The sequence below is a fragment of the Paramormyrops kingsleyae genome, chromosome 4 (genome assembly GCF_048594095.1).
Source record: "Paramormyrops kingsleyae isolate MSU_618 chromosome 4, PKINGS_0.4, whole genome shotgun sequence".
In the NCBI taxonomy this organism is placed as follows: domain Eukaryota; kingdom Metazoa; phylum Chordata; class Actinopteri; order Osteoglossiformes; family Mormyridae; genus Paramormyrops; species Paramormyrops kingsleyae.
Window position 1 is genome coordinate 10,819,262 of NC_132800.1, and position 21,871 is coordinate 10,841,132.

Genomic DNA, 21,871 nt, shown 5'->3' on the forward strand with positions numbered 1-21,871 from the left:
CAGAGGGCTCAAGGCACCATTGCTGTCCTTTGGGGAGCCCCCCCCCCCCACCCTACCCTAAAATTGGCAGGCACGATATACAAGCGCTATTTACGACCATGCGCAATATTTAAATGAAATGAAATAGAAGATATTTCAAAATCAATATGTCTTTATTTGTATTCATGTGGCCACAAATCACCCCCCCCCCCCACCCAGACACTTGACCTCCCTGTGAAGGAGTAGTGGTGCTGAATTTTATCTGTGTCTTTGTATCTTATATCCCCCCCCCATCATCCACAGCTATGGTCTGTGTTCAGATCTCTTGCTCTGTGGACCAGGGGTGGCGATTTCAGGATGCTTTACTCCTGGGAGGTTAATCCCTCCCCCTCTCCTTCGACGGCACAAAACGCTTTGGCATCCCATCGCCATGGCACCCCATCCTGTTGCCACGGCGCCCCATCACTTTGAACCACTTTGAATCGCATATGCTTGTCTGCATGCTGCCTTCCTTTAGGTTACCTCTGGGCTTCCTACTGCATCTTCCCTGTGATGGGATACGCATGTGCCTTTCCTGAAACTGGAGCCCTGCTTAACCCCATTTCCTCATTAACCTTGTGTGCGTTTGCACGGGCTCGCGCAGATGTCCGTCTCCTTCCCCTGGGCGTGTGTGCGTACGCTACTGCATGCACATACGGGGACTGCTGCACATGCTTAAACACGGCATTCCTACTCTCTACGTTCATATTTATGCGTTTAGCTGTAATGAAGTCAGGATATAACCAGATACAGGTCTTATTCTCATAGCTAACCTGCACCTGTTACTGCCCCCCCCCCCCCCGGAAGCTCAGCCTCGAAGTATTGCTGTCTAACTTGGCTACCAGACAGTGCGTATGTTTGTAATGCACGTACGTATTGCTGGTGAGTGTTTTGTGTCGTCATGATATGACAACTGAGAGCTTCTGCATGAAGGATCCTGGACACCACTGTAGACTCAGAAGGAGAAAAAAAAAACAGTGGAAGAGACCAGGTGGGGAGCAGTTGGTTGGGGCAGTCAGCCCCCCTCCTCCTTCACGTCCGCTTGTCCTCAGGTATTTTCTCTTGGATAGAGATCTGATGTGGGGAAGGTTTATCAAAGTTTTTCAGCTTGGATGGATGTGGGGCGACAATGGGGGCAGGGTAGGGGGAGCAGGAGGTGGAGATCAGGGGGAGGCGCCGGAGACCCCCCCCACGCAGGGTGTAATGGATGCTCCCGTGGTCGTCCTGTCTTCACCACGCCGGCCCTGGTCTCAGTCTGCAGGGTAGGGAATGCAGGCATCTGAGGACAGAGAGCCCCCAGGGACCTAAACAAACACCTGAAAAAGCCAGAGCGGTTTATTTAGCGATCGATTTGCAGTGCATTCTGGGCCTTTCCTCCCCTGACACTCATGTGCCTTCTCTTTCCAGGTTGTTTTTTGTTTTTTTTTTGCTTCTGTAAAGCTCTCTCCTCCACTCATGATCCAGTCGTTTTCCACGGGTGCCGATGGGAAGCCATTGCTGAGAACCCCCCCGGGATCGCTACTCTCCTGCCGTTTTGCCCCAGCCTTTTTTTTAAAAAAAAAATCCCTTTATTGATCCTGAATATTTGATTGCAGTTCACTTGCAGTGCGACCAGAGGGTCAGCTGCGCAAACACAGCCTGGGCTGCCGTTGATGGAGATTTAAACTGAAGGGGTCGCGGTTGGAACCACTGGCCCCACCTCCCTTATGCTCAGACCCCTGGGATCACATCCCATAATATTGCTGAATCTTGTTAGCTACGTGGGTATAGGCTGGAATAAAAGCCACCAGCTCGGAAAATCAAGGAAAGGTCACATGATTACCTCAGTTGCATTATGAGTGTTGAATTATTATTGTTATTATTATTATTAATAATAATAATAATAATAATAATGACACTTTTATTGATCCGTGTAGAGAAACTCTTCCTCTTTTCTTTTTTCTCTGTCATTATGGAAGGCTATGCTTCTAAGTCTCCGCTTTGAATATTTCAAACTGCTTTCAAATCAAATCTGAACCTCTAGAAGCCTCTGGAATGTTACTGCTGGTGTCGGCCAGTGTGGACTGTGACCTTATCTGGGGTGGAGAGCTGTTTACGAGAGTCCCAAGGCAGATGCAGGTGACATTTTCCTCAGAAGTAACCCCAGCTCAGGAGGGGGAGGGTAACAGGCGTGGACACAGGCATGACCACCACTAACTCCGGAGAAACATGGTGGGTGTAGTTATTTATTTATCAGCAAGCTTCATTTATTTATCAGCTTTGGATTCAGTCAAGGGTATGAAAAGGTTTATGTTGCGGTCAGGGATTCTTTTTTCATTGATAGGTTTCCATCAAGTACCTTCCTCAGACTGTAGGGACGCAGTGGGGCAGCCTTCTGTGTTTGGATCTTCAACCTCCGCGGCCCCTGGTCGACCAGACAGTCAGGCTCAGATGGATTTCCTTAGGAGTTAAGGCCTTTTCCGCCAAACATAGCTGTGAGGGAAGACAGAGCCGCTTAATAATAACCTGAACTGATGTATTGGAAGGGAGAATACTCCTCAGAATGTGCCAGCATATAAGCTTCCTGGCCGCGGTGAGTCTCGGCTTGACGAATGTGCATGTTTTTATTTACAAATGTAAGTGCCGATTTCGTTTTGAACATTTGAGGGGGGGGCACATTTTTCAGGACAGGGGCCAAGATAATATCTTGGGCACCAGCTGTGGCGATATCCCACAATGCACCGCGCCTGTAGAATTTTAGAGTTTTACCGTTCCGTTTCGCATGGGGGTTATTTTGGGTTTGGCGAGTTATGGCAGTGTTGTGGTTACACACTGTGATGTGGTCGGTCTGCACACACAGACACACACTCGCACACACACACACACACACCTACAGGTTGCAGCCTTACAGTGTGCGTGCGTGAGAGAGGGTGAGCTCACATTTACATTCCTGCTGTGATGTCTGTCTGCTGCCTGTGAGAGATAGGTACAGATTGTGTGTGTGTGTGTGTGTGTGGGGGGGGGGGGGGGGGGGTTTGGCTTTCTCTTCGTGTTTGTGTGTGATAGAGGCAGAGTGACTGATCCCCCGGCAGCATCTTGTGCCGAGTCTCTCCTGTCTGAGTATTTAATAAGACTTTCACAGATCCGGCTCTTTCCATGAGGCGTAATTAATCATATAAATAGGCACCGGCTGCCGTTCCTTTGCTTCTTTCTCCCTCTGTGTCATTTCTACTCCATCCATCCTCCCTCTTCCTCCTCAATCCCATGTCCCTGCCATGACTATCATGTCTCCCCTGAAGATCTCGCTATCGCTGCCCCCCCCAACCCGCCCCCCATGCAGCCACTAGCATCCCTCCACAACCATTATCTCTGTGATTAACATAGTTGGGGACATGCGTGTGTGTGTGTGTATGTGTGTTGGGGGGGGCAGGGGAGTGAACGTGTGAAGCAGAGTGATTGCCCAAGGTCTCAGGGCATGTGTCTATCCATCCATCCATCCATCCATCCCTCCTCCATAAGGATTGTGGTGATCCTGGAGCTTGTTCCAGGAGGCACAGGGAGTCAGGCAGTGAACATACTGGATGGGGTGGCTACATATTAAACTTTATTAATTATACATCTGAACTCCATCCATCCATCCATTCATTTTCCAAACCGCTTATCCTTCTGGGTCGCGCCACAAAAGCAATAATAAATACATTGTCCTCCCCCACAATGGGGGTCTGGGCAGCGGCGTGGCGTATTCATTCCGGAAAGGTGCCCCTTGCCCGCTCTCAGCACCCCCACATCTGTATGAAACGACGTGGAAAGGCTCCACCGGAGGGGGTGCTGTTATTCTCCATTTCCACAGTGGCCCGGTTCCATCCTGTCAAGTGAAAAGCTGGCTCCAAGCCGGCCAGGGGCCTGTGGAGGGACTGACTGCACACTGCTAGGTTCTGGGTGGAGGAAGATCAGGCGCCGTCTGCATTTTATGTACTGCAGTGGGCGCTGTGGTCAACGTAAGATAAGCTCAGTCGGAATACAGCCGCCTGATGGAATGTTTGTTATATTTGTGTTAATAAAAGATACCTGACGTCCTTTTCATGTGTAGAGCTGTGACCAAGCCGTCCCTCTCCATGTGCATGGGGGTGGGGTTTGGAGGGGGGGGTAGGGGGGGTTGGAGGGGTGGAGTGCAGTATGATTACCGTGGTGTTCGATGTTAATGAGGCTCTGTGTCCAGATAATTCTCCCGTAATCGGGGGAATGTGTATCAATTTCATTATCTCCCCCTCTGGGTACAATGCATCGACCTGTCTCCATACGCAGTGGTGGTGGTGGGGGGGGGGGACTATGGGCTGGGAGGGGGGTGCACAGACAGTGTGCATGGATGGCTGACCTCCAGCTACAAACCCCCCCCCCAAAAAAACACACCTGACTCCCACCTACCCCTCATCTCTACGCTGCACGTATCATTCCCCTGTCAAGCAACAACTCCCCCCATTTGACTTATTCTGTCGACTTCCTGACATGCTGCTATTAATATTACAAATATCCCAATGGCTGCAGTCACGGGCCATTTGCCTGATGCCCCCCCTTCACGCTGTGAGTCTGCAGTCCTTCTCAGTGGAGGCCTATACACATTATGCCATCACTCACAAGACCAAAACGGGGGTACAGATATCTGAACGTGCGTATGGTGGTGTTGGTATGTCTATTTTGGGGGGGGGGGGGGGGACGGGGGGACAGAATGGAACCTCAGCTATTCACCACCCCCATGTGGTGTACTGGTTAAGGATCTGGTCACATGACCTCAACAAAGGACATTTCTGTTGTACCATCCATCCATCCATCCATCCACCCACCCACCATCCAGCCCTTTACCTAGCACAGGGTCACAGAAAGCTCCTCCTGAGAAATGACTGAGAAATGGCTCCTTATTCTCTCCAGCGCCTCCAGCTGTCCCTCTCTCTGTCCATCCCTCACTCTATCTTTCCTCCTCTCTATCCATCGCTCTCTGAGGGTACCCTAAGTAGAAGGGGTTTCATTAGATTCACTGGATCAATCCCAATGCAGAAACACACACACACAGGTTTCTAATTATATTTTTGTGGGGACTCTCCAGCCCTAACCTTAGCCATCAGTAACCAAACAAAATATGAGACTTTTGGCATTTTCACTTTTTCGATTGCATTCACAGATCTTTGAAAAAGGTCCCCACAATGTCAAAATTGTTATTACATTGTGGGGAACATTTGGTCACAGAGGGAGAGAGAGGTAGAGAGAGACAGAGAAAGGGAGAGGGAGGGAGATTAGGTATCTATATCATTGCGGAAACTCGCCATTCATTTTTATGGGCATAACCCTATGACAACTAATACTTTTCCAAGGGAGCATGAAATCACTTTTCAAACCATCTACCCACCGGCCTCTTCGATGCATCCCTTCAGCAGTACACTGCCTTAGTTGATTAAGTGGACAACGTTCGAGAGCAACAGCTTTTCTTTGCCTAACGAGGCGTGCCATAAATCGGACATGCAAACAGTCATCAGATCAAATATTCTGACATGCCAGGTCCCCACAAATCCCTAAATAGTTTAATGTTTAACTAAGACTTTGTTAACGACTCATAATTGTATAATAATTTACTTAGTTGGTGTTTGGCAATGAAGGGCCTTCATTGCAACAGCAACGATGACTCAGTGACTCATTCATAAGTAGACAACTAATAGGACCTTTATCCACAGCAACTAGTTTCATGCAATGGAATGCAATACATTATCCTACTAAACAGCTGCTTCCGTTAGCATACCAACATTTAGCTATATTAGTTATCAACCACTAAAACAAACATTTGAGCACTTAGTCAACTATTTTAAGATGACCAATTTTATTATGATCGATATGTATTGATTTTAAGGAAGCAGCAACTGGACTTGTTAAGGAGTACAGACCCACTGTAGGTATTGAGAGTGGCAGAAAATGGGCTTGGAGGGGCACATACCCGCTCACGGCGTAGAAAATAACATGTACTGGAACTGCAAGGCCAAATAAAGAATACTACAGTTTGGGTATTCGAAAACAGTTCAAAATTTCGACCAAAAAACAAACAAACTTATGTGTGAGTGTGGGTGAGAGAGTAAGTGTGTGATTGAGTGAGTGTGTGGGTGTGTGTGAGAAAGGGCGTGTATTGGATGAGTGTGTGTGTGTGTGTGTGTTGGATGAGTGTGTCTGTGCCCTGTAGTCTACATTGCAGGGGCCTCTTTAACTACGGGGCCTTTAAACAGAAAACAACATATTTTGGATGTGATGCATATGTTACGAAGATAAGCGATTTTTCAGCTGAATTGCTAAATTGCCTGCGAGACATAAGCAGGCACCTTTAGGGTGAATAGGTACCGTCCAGCAGAGGCATACATGGTTTTGCAAAGACATCTCACAGAAAGTATTTTACAGCATTTTTAAACTACAGAAATACAAAACACTGAAGTATTCTGATGATAATATGAAGTTTTTTCAACAACCTATTCAAATACAAATGACAAAATCCTATTTCATGCATATTTAAAATACATATTTCAAATATATGTATCATAAAAACTGCCCATCCCTGATTGAATCCATGTCTTTGTGGGGTCTCGCCATTAATTTCTATGGGCCTAACCCTAATCCAAGAATGACAAGCTTCATGGTGTTCCCTACAACAGCAATATAACAGATTTTATAATGTCCCCACATTGTAATATGTACATGATCCACACACACACACATACACACACGCACATGTAGGGTATACATATCCTAATGGGGACCACTCATTCATTTCAGTGGGAAAAATGCTAACGCTAACTATGACAACCTTAACCCCTACCCTGCCCTAACCATAACCATAATTAGCCTAACAAGATACAAGAGTTTTTGCATTTTTAGTTTTTTCATAGCAGTCACCGATTTTTATAAAATAGAGTGTTCCTTTATGGGGACCAGGAAATCGGTCCCCATAAGGGAAAAAAAACAGATATTTATCATGTTATGGGAACATTATGTCCCCATAAGGATAGGTAAACCCGCTCGCGCGAACACACACGCACACACACACACACACAGAAGCTGCTTACTCACCCCACATTGACCACGAGCAATCAGTCAAACTCCCAGAATTCCTTCAACAGCCCAGACCCCCCCCCCAAACCCAACCCCTGGCCGATCAGAGACGTGAGAAAAATGTCAGCTGGTTGACGTTGCACCCCCTCCCCCCCCCCAACACATCTCACATGGAATTTAGATTTAATTTCTGATAAAAGTGGAAGCAATATGGAAGAGGTAAGAGACTCCTGATGAAATCTCGCCCACTGCGCTGTCCTGGGGGCCGGGTCCAGCAACAGCCTGCATTTAGATGGGGGGTGGAGGCAGGTTATAGCCGCTACATACTGTATGCCGGCTCCTGCATGCCGTGTGGCTGATGTGCTGCTTTCATGCCTGCGTACCGGGGTCTATGTGTGTCTGTCTGCCGTGTCCTTTACTGTCTGCATTATCAGCCCATTTCCAGACAGTGGGGTGGGGGGGGGGCTATTTTGTGAGTGGAGGGTGTCCAGTTATGATGGCATTTCCCTCTGAGCTGGGTGATGCACATGGACCCCAGGATGTCTTCCTGCGTCTGTGTGTCCGGTCGCACTCATGGACAGACACGCCTGCAGGCAACAGGCTGAGACGCATCATCAATCAGGACCCTCCCTTTAGAGGACCCACCCAGTTGCTGCAGCTGCCCACAGACATTGCCTGTTTGAAATTAAGTTGCCTTCCACTCTGCTACCCCCTAGTTGGACAGGCGAGGGTAGCCTCATGCGCAGTGCTGTGTTACGGGGGTACTAAACTCACCCCCTCCCCCCATTCCATCCTCCCCAGTCTTTTTACATGGGGGCTTGCTTATAAGAATAGGATATCAATCCATGGACTAGTAACTGCTAAGAAACTGGCTCCCATCCTCCCCAATCCACACACCCCCCTTTTGTTTTTACACCCCCTCCAATGACCCGTCGGGCGCTGCTGGCAAGTTCAGCCCGTTCTGTTTTCACTCAGGCCTAGAGCGGATAGTACCGTCTACGCAGCGAGCTTTATAATGCAGCTATGAGCTCTCTGCCCTCCTCCCAGCCATATAAATATGTAACATAGGGTCCAGTAACACCTTAATCTGGAGTGAAAGGAATTGCTTTCCGGATCGATCTGCAGTTTGCCGTGGAGCCAGGATTCATATTTCTGGCCTGGCTCGAGGCGGGATCGGTTTATAGCGTATTGATCTCGGAATAATACGGCAAGCGCACATGGGCTATCTTATATTTTCCGAGTGTGATTCATTCCCGAGTGCTGGATCCGGGATTGTAATGACATTTCTAATTTAGCGGCCCACGGCACGGCAGGCTGTGGGTGATTTGCATTAATGGCCGTGGATCTGAAGCGGGCTTAGTGAGAAAGGTGGCCCCGGACCCTCGAGGCCCTTGGTTACGGACCTGCAGAGCTGGGGTGGGGGTGGGGGTGGGGGCGTACATTTGCAGTAATGATCGCCATCAAGGAGCACGCAGCCGACTCAGATGCAAGATGAAATTTGCATGGAGCGATTGAAATTGTACAAGACCCCCGACTGCGGCCGGAGTCGCATGTGGCAGTCAGACTGTCCATGCTAATGATCTTTGTTGTTCCGGCACATTCCTCAGGGGTGCGCTAATGAAAGGACACACAACATCCTGTTTGCCTCTAATTCATATCCCCCCCAGGGATTTTGGGGGCCACCTCTTATGAGGAGGCAAGTTGGAGTGGCAACGTATTGCCACAGTGTTGATTAGCTGTGCCAGGGTACATGACCCCAGATTTATTACCAAATGGGGTGTCTGTACATTGTACCATGGTTTGTTTTGGCAGAATGGGCTTGTGCCGACCCAGTGACGAAAATTGGTGAAACAAAAAGTGAGTGACAATGGAACGATGACGGCGTTTGCTCTCTGTCGCCACCATCAGGAACTTATCAGAACACGACGCATCACGGGGACAGTGTTTCAGTGTCAGGAGAAGGGCCCCGGAAGGCGACTCAGGTTTCATCTGTGGAGTAACAGCACAAGAAATGGATATGACTTTTATCTCAGGCGAAATGTCAGCGGTAACAAGACTCAGGCAGCGGTTAGATGGGCAGATATTTTCCCCTCGTAGCAAAGTGTCTCCAGAGTGATTAAGCAGTATGGACTTGGTCAGGCGTTCATGTGCTCTATGGCCTGCCGTGTTGCTGGCTGCCGCTGCCGCTTCCGCCCCCATCTGTTACACCAGAAGAGGAACACTCAGTTGGATTTATTTCATAAAAAATTCCCCTCATTATCGGAGTCATGTGCTGCCTTGGAAAAAAAACACAGAAAAACAAGTAAACACCACTGAGTTTCTGAGAACAGAAACATCAGGGAAATATCCTCCGGATTTTCATTAATAATTTGTGCTGATGAATTCACCACATACAGGCTGAGCTTCCAGAAAAACCAAATGAACTGCATGCTGGGGCAGCCCGCAAGAGGTCGAAGCCCATCCCCTTATTCATGCAGTCAAGATTTTTAACAATTGCATTGTTCAGTTAAACATTTATATTCAAAATAAGACAAAACGTAATATTCTGATATGCACACCAAGAAATTTTGGATGGTTCTATGCTTGCAATTTTGTGGGAACAGTCTGGCAAAGGCCCTGTTCTGTTCCTGCATGACTGTGCGCCAGTGCACAAAGCAAGATCCATAAAGACATGGTTGGGTGAATTTGGTGTGGAAGAACTTGACTGGTCCACACAGGGCCCTGACCTGAACCCCATCAGACACCTTTGGGATGAACTAGAATAGAGATTGTGAGCCAGGCCTTCACGTCCATCCTCAGTGCCTGACCTCAGAAATGATTTTCTGGATGAACGAGAAAAAATTCCCACATACACACTCCAATATCTTGTGGAAAGCCTCCCCAGAAGAGTGGCAGCTGTTATAGCTGCAAAGGGGGACCAACTCCATACTGATGCCTATGGATGTAGAATGGGATGTCATTTCTATGGGGAAAATGCTAATGCTAATTATTTACAACCTTAACTCCTACCCAGCTGTCACGATTGCCGGGGCACAGAGCAGGGAAAGAGGAGAAGGAGTCAAGAAGTCGGGGAAACACGGGGTTTAATTCGGACTGAAGACAAGCAGGAACATGGAACAGGCAGAATAGACGCAATGACGTTAATGACCGGACTGGGGAAACATACTGGACTTAAATACACAAGATCAATTAGACACAACTAGGAATAGCTATTAACACGTGGATTCCACACGAGGTAAATGAGGGGGCGTGGCACACGGGAGGATCGGACGACCGGGCATGACACCAGCCCTAACCATAACAATTAGTAACCAAACAAAATACAAGAGTTTTTGCATTTTTAGTTTTTTCATTGCAGTCACGGATTTTTATAAAATGGTCCCCATAAGGTAAAAAAAAAAAAACGGTCCCCACAAGTTAAGGAACACCTGGACCATACATACACACACCCTTTGTCAGGGTTTTGTACTGACACTCACTTTAATCCCCAAACAGTGAATCCTGAAAAAAAAAATTTACAGTTATTTTTCAAAGTTTGCGGTGCTTATGGGAGTGTTTTCGGGAAAAGATGTACACGCAAAGCACATTTTACAGATTTAACAGATTGCATGTTAATTGTTTCTCGCTGGGTCATAAATCAGGCCCCAGAAGCTCAGAGCTCTGCAGAACCATGGTGTCATCATCACTATAGCTGATGGGGGTAGGGGGGGGTCAATTATCCCTCAAGCTCCTTGACCTCTCTGACCTCCTGTCACACTAAAGAGCCCGCTCCCCCAGGAGTGAGGGGACTGTCAGATGGGTGCTCCGCTCCATCTGTCGCACCGATGGTTTGTGCCCTTACTCTCCACTCGAGACCTCGCCTGGGGGGCTTCTGCTACAGTTGGGGGCTTTGGTGCTCCTCCTTGCATCCTCCCTGGCCGAGGCTTGAGTGACGAGGGGGTGTGGTGCTGAGGCGTGTGCAGTCTCATAGCTGGGCTTATTTCCTTATGGCGAGACGGATCCATCAGTTGGTACGGTCCACTCAAACCCAGAGCTACAGGACTTTTGAAATGTAAAGCAGTGTTAGACAGTCCTGTTCACCCAAATGTTTCTAGAACAGCCAGAAATTCAGGAGACCATTTTATAAAGACTGTCAATTGATCAAGACACCCCGCTACCCAGCGATCTGATTCTGCCCCCATGAATACTCATTGGCAGATTGTGCCTGACCTGCTGTTCTGTTTGTAAATGACAGGTGGGTATGGGGGCCGGGGGCGGGGGGGGGATCCCAGATTGCACGCACATCAATAACGATCAGGTCAGGAAAGCCGAGTGAGAATCGGTGTGGCGTCTCATGAATATTCATGAGCTGATGGCCTCAGTGGTGACTGGGTGAAGCTGGGGAGGAGGGGGTTTCCGTGGGTAAATACGCGATCTCCAGGGGCCAATCAGCTCACGCAGGACCCAACGGTTACCACTTCCTGCTCTTTGCCCTCATTTCCAGCATCTCGCCGAGTGGCACCGGGATCTGGGTCACCGTCCGGCCCGACAGGCAGACACGTCTTCAAAAAAAATTAAGGCAGGGAAAAAAGAGGAGCATGGAAGAACTGATCAGACGTGACAGGGGGATGTGAGGAAAGCAGAGACACCCCAGGGGTCCCAAATGGAACCTGTCACTTGTCCACGGCCGCAGCCATCTTCGTCACCGATAGTGATAAACGTCAGGCGATAGCTTTTACTTATGTGCGTGCCATGAAATAAAAGAAACTTTTAGAAACAAAAAAAAAAAAAAAAGCCGGAGAATATGAATGATATGAAAGTGAGAGAGTGAACTTTTAGCGCTGACGTATTTCTGAAAGGATAAAAGCCCATTTTGAAAGAGTCAGCTTGAAAAATCATGATTTAATACAGAGATCAATCCTTAAAGATCAGCTGTGATACTGAGACTGGGCTGTGTATCCAGCAGCTAAGTGAGTCAGCTTGTGGCCAATGGGGGGTGTATGGGTGGTGTACCATTTAATAAAATCACTTTGTGACCAACAGGTGGCTTAGTGGCTAGCAAACTGTGTTAGTGCCTAATGAGTGACAGCGTTTAGGAAACTAGAAAACTGGCTCACATATACTGTAGGTGACTGCTTTGGGCACCGTCCTATTAAGGGGCCCAGAAGAAGTGAAAAAATCCAAATAAATATCTCTGTTTGCATTCTGTGACATTACAGCTATTTACACTAGTTTTAATATTTCACTGCTTTTCTACATTTCTTGTGGAACAGACTCAAGTTCGCTAGTTAGCAGCCAGATCTCCTGTGCCACTGCAATGTTTTTGATACAGTATAAATGAATCAACAAAATTTGTTTTTTGCTGCTCGGGGAGGGGACTCAGCAGAATTTCGCCTAGGGCTCCAGAACGCCCAGTGCCAGCCCTGACCGTCTGTGACCAGCACATTTAAATACCCGTGGGATTGAATTGATTCTCTGAGTATCCAGCTGTTGTGAAAATCACTGTAATGGCCAGAAATGGCTGCAGATCCCTTGGGATGACATTGTCTGCTGAGTGGGTGTCTGAAAACCCCGCAAAAGTTTCAGAGATCGATTAATCAAGCCTTTAAGCCGACTTAGAAGCTTTGCTTGTTTATTAAACATGCATCCATCCATTTTCTGGGATGATGAGCGGAGCCCCTGGGAGAGACACTGAAATGGCATCGTTGCCGCTCAGTACCGATGTTCCGGGATCTCGGGATCTCACCCGGGCAGATGATTCCACTTCCAGCTTCCTGAGCCTCATTAGAACAAGGCGAGCGGTCTAAAGCTCATAATGGAAGCTACCAGAAACTTTTTCTCAAGGGTAATTCAAGATCCGACCGTTGGAGTTCTTGGACGAGATTGATTCCAAGGCATATCGTTCCACCTCCTTGGGTCACCATCTTCTTGAAGGTATCTTGACCAGCATTTCAATTCATGGGTGCTGGAGAAACATCAGGGGAACCTGGTGAGGAAGTTACTCACACCTGGCTGTCTTCCTGGCTTCATCTCCGCCCGGAATGCAGGCTGCGATGGTGGTGGGGGGTATGGGGGGGGGGGGGGGGGAGAAGGAGAGTAGGACACGACAGGGGACATACGCACTCATGCCATGACATGCCCACCTCACACCAGGACCTCTGTGGCACATGAACCTCTTCACTGGCACCGTGTCCCCCCCCCCCCCCAGAATCTCTCGAATCTCTGATCACTGGCCAGTGCAGGAAAGGGCCCGACGCCAAGACCTAGGACAGGAAACAAACCCCCCCTCCCAAGTTCAGAGCCGGCTCCACGTCTGTTGCCGGGACACGGTTCAAGGCAAAGCCGGCCGTCCTGCCAGAGGGAGACGGAGGTAGAAATGCCATGGCCGCCATGTTGCCAAGGTGACAGAACTGCGTGTGGCGGACGGATGGCAGTGGAGGGGGGGGGACACCTGTTTGTCACCACACAAGGCATGCATTGCCATGGCAGGGAGAGAAAGTTGGACCTTCTGATCTTTGGACCGTCATGTTCAGGCAGACCTGTGATCAGTTTCATAATGACTGTAATGGAATATCTAACCATCAGCCAGTGAGGGGACATCTGCTCAGAGTACTGGTGATGCCACTTCCTGGGGGGGGTGGAGAGGCTTTTCGGCCTACATAGGCAGTAGGTAACTGATTTGAAAACGTACCTGCTTATATGTATTTGTTTACACCGAATTTTAATCCTCCCAAAGTTACAATAAAGTGCCTTGGGCTGATCTCTATCTGCTATTATGTCAAGTTTGGAAATTCCGCTGTAGAATTCCTAGATTATGGGAGTATTGGGATGAGGTCTTCGGAGATAGCAGACATATTGCGGCTGATGGACCATTTAAGAGGAAATGGTGGTCATTCGCTCAGGATCTGTCTCTGCACCAAATGGTATGGTATACTCCAGATCTCAGTGGCACACAGGCACCGTCGAACTCTCAAAGAGAAAAGGTACGTTCGATTTCCATCCACCTCGATGCTGGGACTCATTCAAACTTTCCCTATGGGGATCCATTTAATAAGCATTACTCTCTTTCTTGGTCCTCACCGATGATTGCTTTCCATGACAAGAATGCTGAATTCGACCTTGTTGACAAATAAGCTGGGACAAAGAGTCTACGGACTGGACGCCGTGTTCTCTTAAAAGCACCCCACCAGCATTCCTGGCTGACAGGAGAGCTGTGACTGAAATGTGTTCCCATGAAAATCCACCTGCCGGGTTATTGAGGAGATGGTGATGAGGGATAACGCGATACATTTGTGCAAATTTGCGCCTAGGATGCAAATATATAAATATTCACTCAGAGATGTGCATGACATTTATTGCTACTCGGAGTTACCTGACTGCAGCAACTCTGAAACTTAGCAAGTCACGTTTTGGCAGCCGGAGCCAAAACTGCGCTGGAATCCATCAGTTTCTGCTTCTTTGGCTCATGAGTTTGGAGCCTCGCCGAGAAGCCTGATGTGACGTCACCATCCGTCGTTTCACAGCCACTCTGTCACCATGGCATTCTGGGTCCTCCATCAGCGGCAAAATGACTCGAGGAGCACCGCCGCTGTGGTAACCGTCGTCGTGGCGTGCCGGCAACTCGGGATTTACTGCAAATATTTGTGCCGATGATCTGAGTCTGACGGATGTTTATGCCTTTTAAGCATTACATAAACACTTAATTTTTCGTGTCATCGCTGCCCCAGAAGCCAGGGTCTCATACAGTTAAGTACCCAGCAGAGATGTCGCTGTTGTTTTTGGCAAACATAGACACTGGGATTTTTTGACTAGCTTCTGTTAGGCTGGAATGCAACAGCTCAAATTTCATAACGAAAAAAGTAGTTAGAGGACTGGCAACAATGGCGGGAGCAGATCCCCGTGCTGACATTGCATTCTGGGAAATGGGCTCGGGCTGCCCCCGGACTGATGGGGTCTCTCTATGGGTCATGGTGGGGGGGGGGGGGGGGGGGGGGGCAGGAGCATGGGCTTGGAGATAATGTAGAGATGGTCACACAGATAGCAGTCTGACAGAAGGAGAGGGAAGATAGAGGCTGCTGGGGGCTCCGGTTGATGTTAGATGGGGTTGACAGGCGATGAGAGAGAGAGTGAATGATGGGATGGGTGATTGGCAGGAAGAAAGAGCATGTAAAATTGATAGACGGAGGAAGAGAGAGAAAGAGACAGAGGTATTTCAATAAATATGTGTTGGATTGGGTGACTGTTTTCATTGCCATCAATCGCTCAGACCTGAGGGTCTGCAGCAGGGAGATGGGGAAACGTAGGACACAGGTCTGTCCACCTGGGAGACAGATACAGCACCCAGAATTGAAAGTATCTGGGTGGGGGTGAGATAAATCCACTCAACCCAATGTTCTCTGACTTGTCCAGTGGAGGGATGCCCCCCGCCCCTTCCTAATCCGCTTCATATGAGGAAGTATCTTTTGACAGGGAGATCAAGGAAAGACCACACAAGGATCATCCTGAAACCTGTGTGTGTGTGAGTGTGTGAGTGTGCATTACGGATCGAGGGAGTCTCCAGGCTGACCTTTACACTCCATCATGTTCCACCAGCAGTCTTTCTGACCTAATCGCTCTCTATCACACACACACACACACTGGTACAAACACACACAAACACACACACACACAAACACACACACACACATAGAGGAATACTCTCAGCTAAGTGCCTGTTTACCATACTTCACAATATTTACCAGTTCAGCATTCCTCATTACACACACCGGAAGTATACAATACTAAACAAATCAGCAAAACAGTCCGTACTGAATTAACCTCCTTAAGAATTACTACCTTATTTGATTAAATATATATGCAGTTCCAGAATGTCTAGAATTCCTGTACAGGAAGTGGGGCTTACGGAGAACAGAGGCACCCTATTGGTCCCCCCTGCTGGGATCTTCGCCATTAAGCTATGTGCCATCTACTATGGGGGAAAGGATGAAAAACATCCTCCTGTATGAAGAATCCAAATGGGTACCTTAGGCGGCTGGTCAGCATCTGGAATGTTCCTCACAGACGAGCTGAAGAGAGCACAGTCACAGTCCCTGGTCAGCTGTTTTGGCTGGATTGAAATGGATGGGTTTTGTTGACACTGAGGTGTTGTTACCAACTCTCCACAGACTTGGAGTTTTCAGAATCAAATAAAAGTGAATCAAACAAAAGTGAATCAAACAAAAGTGAATCCCTTAAGCAGGACATATACCTCCCACCGACCTGTGTTGGATGGGGGTAACAAATGAATTATCTCCGGTGTCCCAGACATGTGACCTCAGATGTTCCAGTTGGTTTGTAAATTCATGTACCCGTGTCCACTTCATGGAGAAATGTAAATGATAATTGCGTCGCCATGACTCCCTGGGGGTGACACTGTCCTTCTGGAGGTCCTTTGGTAAGTCCTTTTGGTAAGTTGTGTGAGCGTTTTGCCGATGGTTGGCTAACCCCTAATTGAGCTGGTGAAGAATATGATCCAAAATGGAAAATGGACATGCTCATTCATGCAGGACTCAGCTTTTTGTTCCCCTGTTACTCTAATTCAGTGGCATTTAATATGCCTTTTTGCTCCACCTTACATGCACAAATTTAACTTTTGATTTCTTGGTATACTGTGTCCTTGACTACTCTCAAAGTGTTCTGTTTGAATTCAGGTTCATATCCACAACTGTACTGGTTCTGCTCCCAATTATTCTTGTTTTGCCCGACCGTGGTTGCAGAGCTGGACATGATTAATTTGTGGCAGAAGCCAAACATTGACTGATTCACGCGAATATGATGTTTGTCTGGAATGCACTCTACCATCAGAATATGCTTAAATACTTAAGCATTCCCCAGCCTTCTCTTGCTCACATGCAGATCAGAAGACAAAGCTCACATGGGTGTCACGGTTATATATGTCCCCCCACCTCAGAAAATGAGCACAAACTTGGCGTCACAATTAAATACATCCCCACTATCTCTTGTACCCTCAAAAAACAGACCCTGTGGTTAAATACACCCACCGCCCAGAGAACAAAGATAGCGGATGCAGGCTGATATCCCTACATTGTTGGGCTTCCAAATCCCAGGACCCCCCCCCCCCGCCCCATACACTCCACACCTGTCCAGCGAGGTCAGATAAATCAGCACCATGCCCAGCTATGACCCCCCCAACTCATTGTCTCCCATAAGCCGGCCCTCTGAATGTCTGTCATCTCCATACAAACAGGCACAGGAATGAAGCCATCGTTTCCCAGGCATATGCACTCTTCCGCGTGTATTCCTTTCTTTCCTGCTGCGTGCCATTCAAGGCAATTTGAGCATCACGCCTGGGATTTAGAGCGAGGTGTGCAGGTGTGCTTGGAAATCAGCTGTGGGTTTGGGAGCATTAGTTGCCCGCACGCTATCATATTCTGCTGCGTTCCGCTGTTGAGAAGCACCCCCCCTCCCCTCAGACAGACGGCTCAGAGGTCTTCTATCGCCACCCGGAGATTGTCTCGTCGCACCCACTTGCCGTACGGGAGCTGGACTCTCTTTCCCCTCAAGGCTTCGGGGGCAGGCGGTTGATGGAAATGCCTTTCGGCATGTTGAAGGCTCCGGTTGTTCATCCTAACCCCTGACGGGAACATACTACGAAACATACTTCTCAAAGGCCCCGTATTGAGAGGCCGGCAGGCTGAGCATCTCTGTGTGGCAAGAGTATCCTTGTTGTGTTATTTGATGGTTCTTTCTCCTTCTAATTGGTTCCATTTTCTCTCTGCATGGGCAGCTTCCCCCCCCCCCCCCCCCCCCCCGCAGCCCTGCCCCATCCGGCGTTGCTGACCTGTAGGCTGTAACAAGGACGGTGCCGGTAAAACAAGTAAAACAAACACTGCAAGTCTCAGACACAAAATATTTAGCAGCTCAAAACCACAAGCTGAGTGTGACCCTCATATGGAGGGGGGGGGGGGGTGACTTGGTTGCCATGACAGCATCCCCCCCTCTGTTCCCCAAATACCAGTCAGGATTTGTCCCCAGGAGCAGGCTTTTCTGTCCTAAGTTCTGACACAGGCCCTGGATGATCAGACGGAGTCCCCCCCCCCGACCCTCAGTCGTCATCATGAAAATGGCCTCCGCATTCAGGGATGATTTTTCTGTAGATGAGCGGATATATATGGATGTAAATGGAAGGAATGCTGCATGATTGCGTGGCGTTGATCCCTTTGCTCTTTTATGCAGTCGCATCTTCTTCACTGCCTAAACAGGGCCTCGTATTGTCTGCCTGCTGCCCTCTGCTTGTCAGTTTGGTCACTTCGCCGCTACACTAACAGGAGATTCATTCTTCTCCAGGCAAAAGCATTAATCTTTGCTCGGGGCCATCCTCCTTGCATTATATCCTCTCATGGCATTAATTTTTAAACGGAGCACTCTATTTTAAGGCAGGGAAGGGGTTTAACCCATCTCACGTCATCTACATCTAAACATTCTGGCAGTTTCTCCCCGCAGAGTCCCTGGGGTGCTTCTTGCTGGGGTTGTGGTCTTGTGAGAGTTGCGTCTCCATCTGCTGTCAGCAGGGAGAGGATGCTGGGTAGAGGGACACCTTACTTTGAGCAGACTTGGCCCAGAAGGCGGGCTCGCAAACCAGAAGAGAAATCTGCTTGCGTGTCCACATCTCCCTGCATCCTAAGTATTCTGCAAGTCAGACAGAGTGTGTTTTCCCTTATTAAAAACCTGGCAGGAAATAGAATAGCACCATGCCAGTCTAGGTCTCCAGGGGATTCATTTACAGAGTTATCTTGCAAACATAGAGATTAATTAAGAAAACAAGAAAAACACAACTATTAATCTAAGAATTAATACAGACAAAGATGGAAGAAAATAAATCAAAGCTCTAGGAAGCCAATTTCAACTTTGCAAACTTATTTTTCTGATTTGTCGTCAGCAATGATGGATTCACTCAGACAGAATCAATACTGTCTGCGTCCTAATTGCCGCTACAGCTTAGATTAATAATTAAATCAATTAAATGAAAGAAAGAATGACTTTTGCACTTGTTCTGACTCGTCTGTAACTTGCTCCATGTTTTGTATTACAATGCAGGGCAGGTTATGCCCTCTAGGTGGGGTGCTGTTTAAGGAACTATCTGAATGGCTTATTGGGAAGGTACCTACAAATAAATATTGCAAAATGTCTGAGCATCAGGCCTTGTGTGCAGCACTCAAATATTTTCCCCCATTTTTCTTCTGGAGAGGGAGAGGGAGGCAATTTCACGGAGAGTCTCTGAACCGTACCGGAGCTGTTCTGCCAGGGGATTAGGCAAATGCGTTTCCCAAGCAATCATTTTCGTATGAGCATGTCTGTGCCAGTTTTTTTTACAAATTCATGTAGATAAGGGGCCCCAGGTGATCCCAAGGGGAGGTACTGCTTGGTGTTCATATGTGTGTGTGTATGTCGGGGGGTTGATTGTCCAATTGGGTCCTGTCAGGAGCAACTCGGGGCCGCATGTTTCAAACCACATAAACCTATTTTAGCTAACATCCAGGAAGTGACACGAAAAAAGGTGAAGTTTGATGAGAGTATGAATGATCGGGCATTAGCCAATGGGGAAGTAATTAATCATTTCATTAACCCACCCCTCAATGCTAGGGGCACGGGGGGGGGGGGAGGGGGGGGCATACGGAATGTTTAATGCTTTAATTCCTCAGCCAGTTCACACAAACGAAGCCGATATCTCCTATAGCTCCGTAGCACCTAACCATGCCAAGAAAGACAGCCACAATTTCAGCTCATTCAATTCCAAAGTCAGATCTTCTCCCTGTTCATCCGTGTGTATCTGTCGGCTGTCGGAGGCCTGGGATCTCCGGGGGGTGGCCAGATGCTTCTTGGATCTAAGGGCGTGAAAACTGTGAAGAGGATCATCTTTAATTCGCATGCTCACCAGGCAGCCACTGATGTCGGCAATTTGTTGTCAAGAAACTGAGACAAAGGAGCGTGTCTTTAAATATGGGCCTGAAAATACTGAAAAAAAGCATAATCTCTCCTTTATTCTCGCATCTGAATATTGTTTACACTCGGTTATCCCACAGCTATTTAGTGGCAACAGGAAATCCTTGATTTCAGTGCACGATTCAGATCTGATCTTCTTTCAGTTGAATTAAAATACATCAAAAAATATTCCTTCCTCCCATACCCGATTAAATTGTGTCCGTTTTCTGCGCCCGCATTTCCAAACAGCGAGGGGGGGTGGGGTTGATTAACTCCTGGGATGTACAGATTCCTCTTCCTGCAGCAAGTGACAGCTCCGCTGTGTGTTACCACATGATGGATCATGCATTAGAGCGCCTTTAAAAATGGCGGGAAGAAACGCCTGTCTCGGCTGTTTTTTTTTTCCACCCAAGTATGCTTCACAATGGTGGGGATGGGAAGGCATGACACAGGTTGTGGCTGCGTGGCAGTTAGATTGCTGTGCATAGGATAATTGGTGGCCTAGTTTCAACGGGAGTTCTTATTGGTCGGTTTCTGCTCTACGCATCTCATTGATTGGTCAGTCTGTGTTACTGGGAGAGCAAGTTTTGCTAGCTGCTCCACATACATTCCTCTCTAACGACCCTCCTGTTCCTTTGTCCCTGCTTTCCACCAGCTTGCCCTCCCGGTACCTTCAAATCCAGCCAGGGGGCAGGACTGTGCCAGCAGTGTCCCCCCAACAGCCGGTCGTCTGTGGAGGCTGCCACCATCTGTGCCTGCCGCAACGGCTACTACCGCAGTGACACGGATCCTCCGGAAGCTTCCTGCACCAGTAAGTGTCACTCAAGTGGGACCCATTTCGTCTCGAAAGAGGAGGACTTTGGCATCAAGGGCTAGGAGGCCATTAGGTTTGATTAAAACCCCCTAAAGCGGTGATGGTCAATCTTCTCCAGGAAGGGCCACTGGGTATGCAGGCAATTAGATTACTAATTAGAGGATTGATCAGCTGAAGCAGGTTTGGTTTCAACATTGAGAAGGACCAAATCAGCCTCGAACCCCCACCCCTTTAAACACACACAGTACAATTACAATATTGGTAAGAACATGTCTCTACCGTCCATACCCAAATCTTCGCCCTTGGGCTAAAGAGTCCTCACACCTGGGTTTGAACAGCTGACCTAAAGGTTATCCCAAAAACCTGCACACACACCGGCCCGTTGTGGGTAAGACCCCTCAGTAGTGGAAAGTTCAGCTTCAGAAAGTTCAAATTTTGTTACAAGCAGCCAGTTGAGTATAAAGAGTCACAGTCACAGAGTACTCAACTGGTTGGTTGAAACAAAACCTTGGCAAGGATTTGTACTTTCTGAACCTGAATTTTCCGCCTCTGCCTCCGCTGCCCTTTAAAACAGACATCTGTGGTGAATGTTTTAACGTCATTGTCCGGGTGAATTCCTGGATCTCACACTCACAGATTCAAAACAGTCACGTGGGAAAGAATCAGAAAGACCGTGAGCTATAGCAACACAGCGATGAAAGTTTGATTCCACGTCCAGAGCAGAGTTTCTGAGCCAAACAAACTGTCAGCGGTACGGGTTTGCCTGTCAGTGATCAACAGATCAACAGAGCTGATGATGTAGATGGTCTGGGCTATTTTAAGGTTAGTGTGTTAACTATGTCCAGCTAAATTACTTGGGAGTGGGATGTAGGGTAGCTTGTATCATCACCCCAAGTGTATTGCTGTTATTGATATACTGTATTTCGTATCAGTATCATTGTCAGCATTAATATGATTGTTCAAATGCTACAGTCTATCGTATGGACGTATCTTGTTTACTGCGGTAGATTACGATTGTGG

The 21,871-nt window shown here is 48.0% G+C and overlaps 1 protein-coding gene across 1 annotated transcript in view; it reads left to right on the plus strand.

Moving 5' to 3' along the window:
* Positions 1-21,871, plus strand: part of LOC111833628 (ephrin type-B receptor 1) — a 131,039-nt gene that overhangs the window by 59,882 nt on the left and 49,286 nt on the right. Inside the window, exon 4 of the mRNA XM_072710648.1 lies at positions 20,693-20,848. Within this exon, the coding sequence (XP_072566749.1) occupies positions 20,693-20,848 (156 nt within the window). The remainder of the gene's footprint in view (positions 1-20,692; positions 20,849-21,871) is intronic.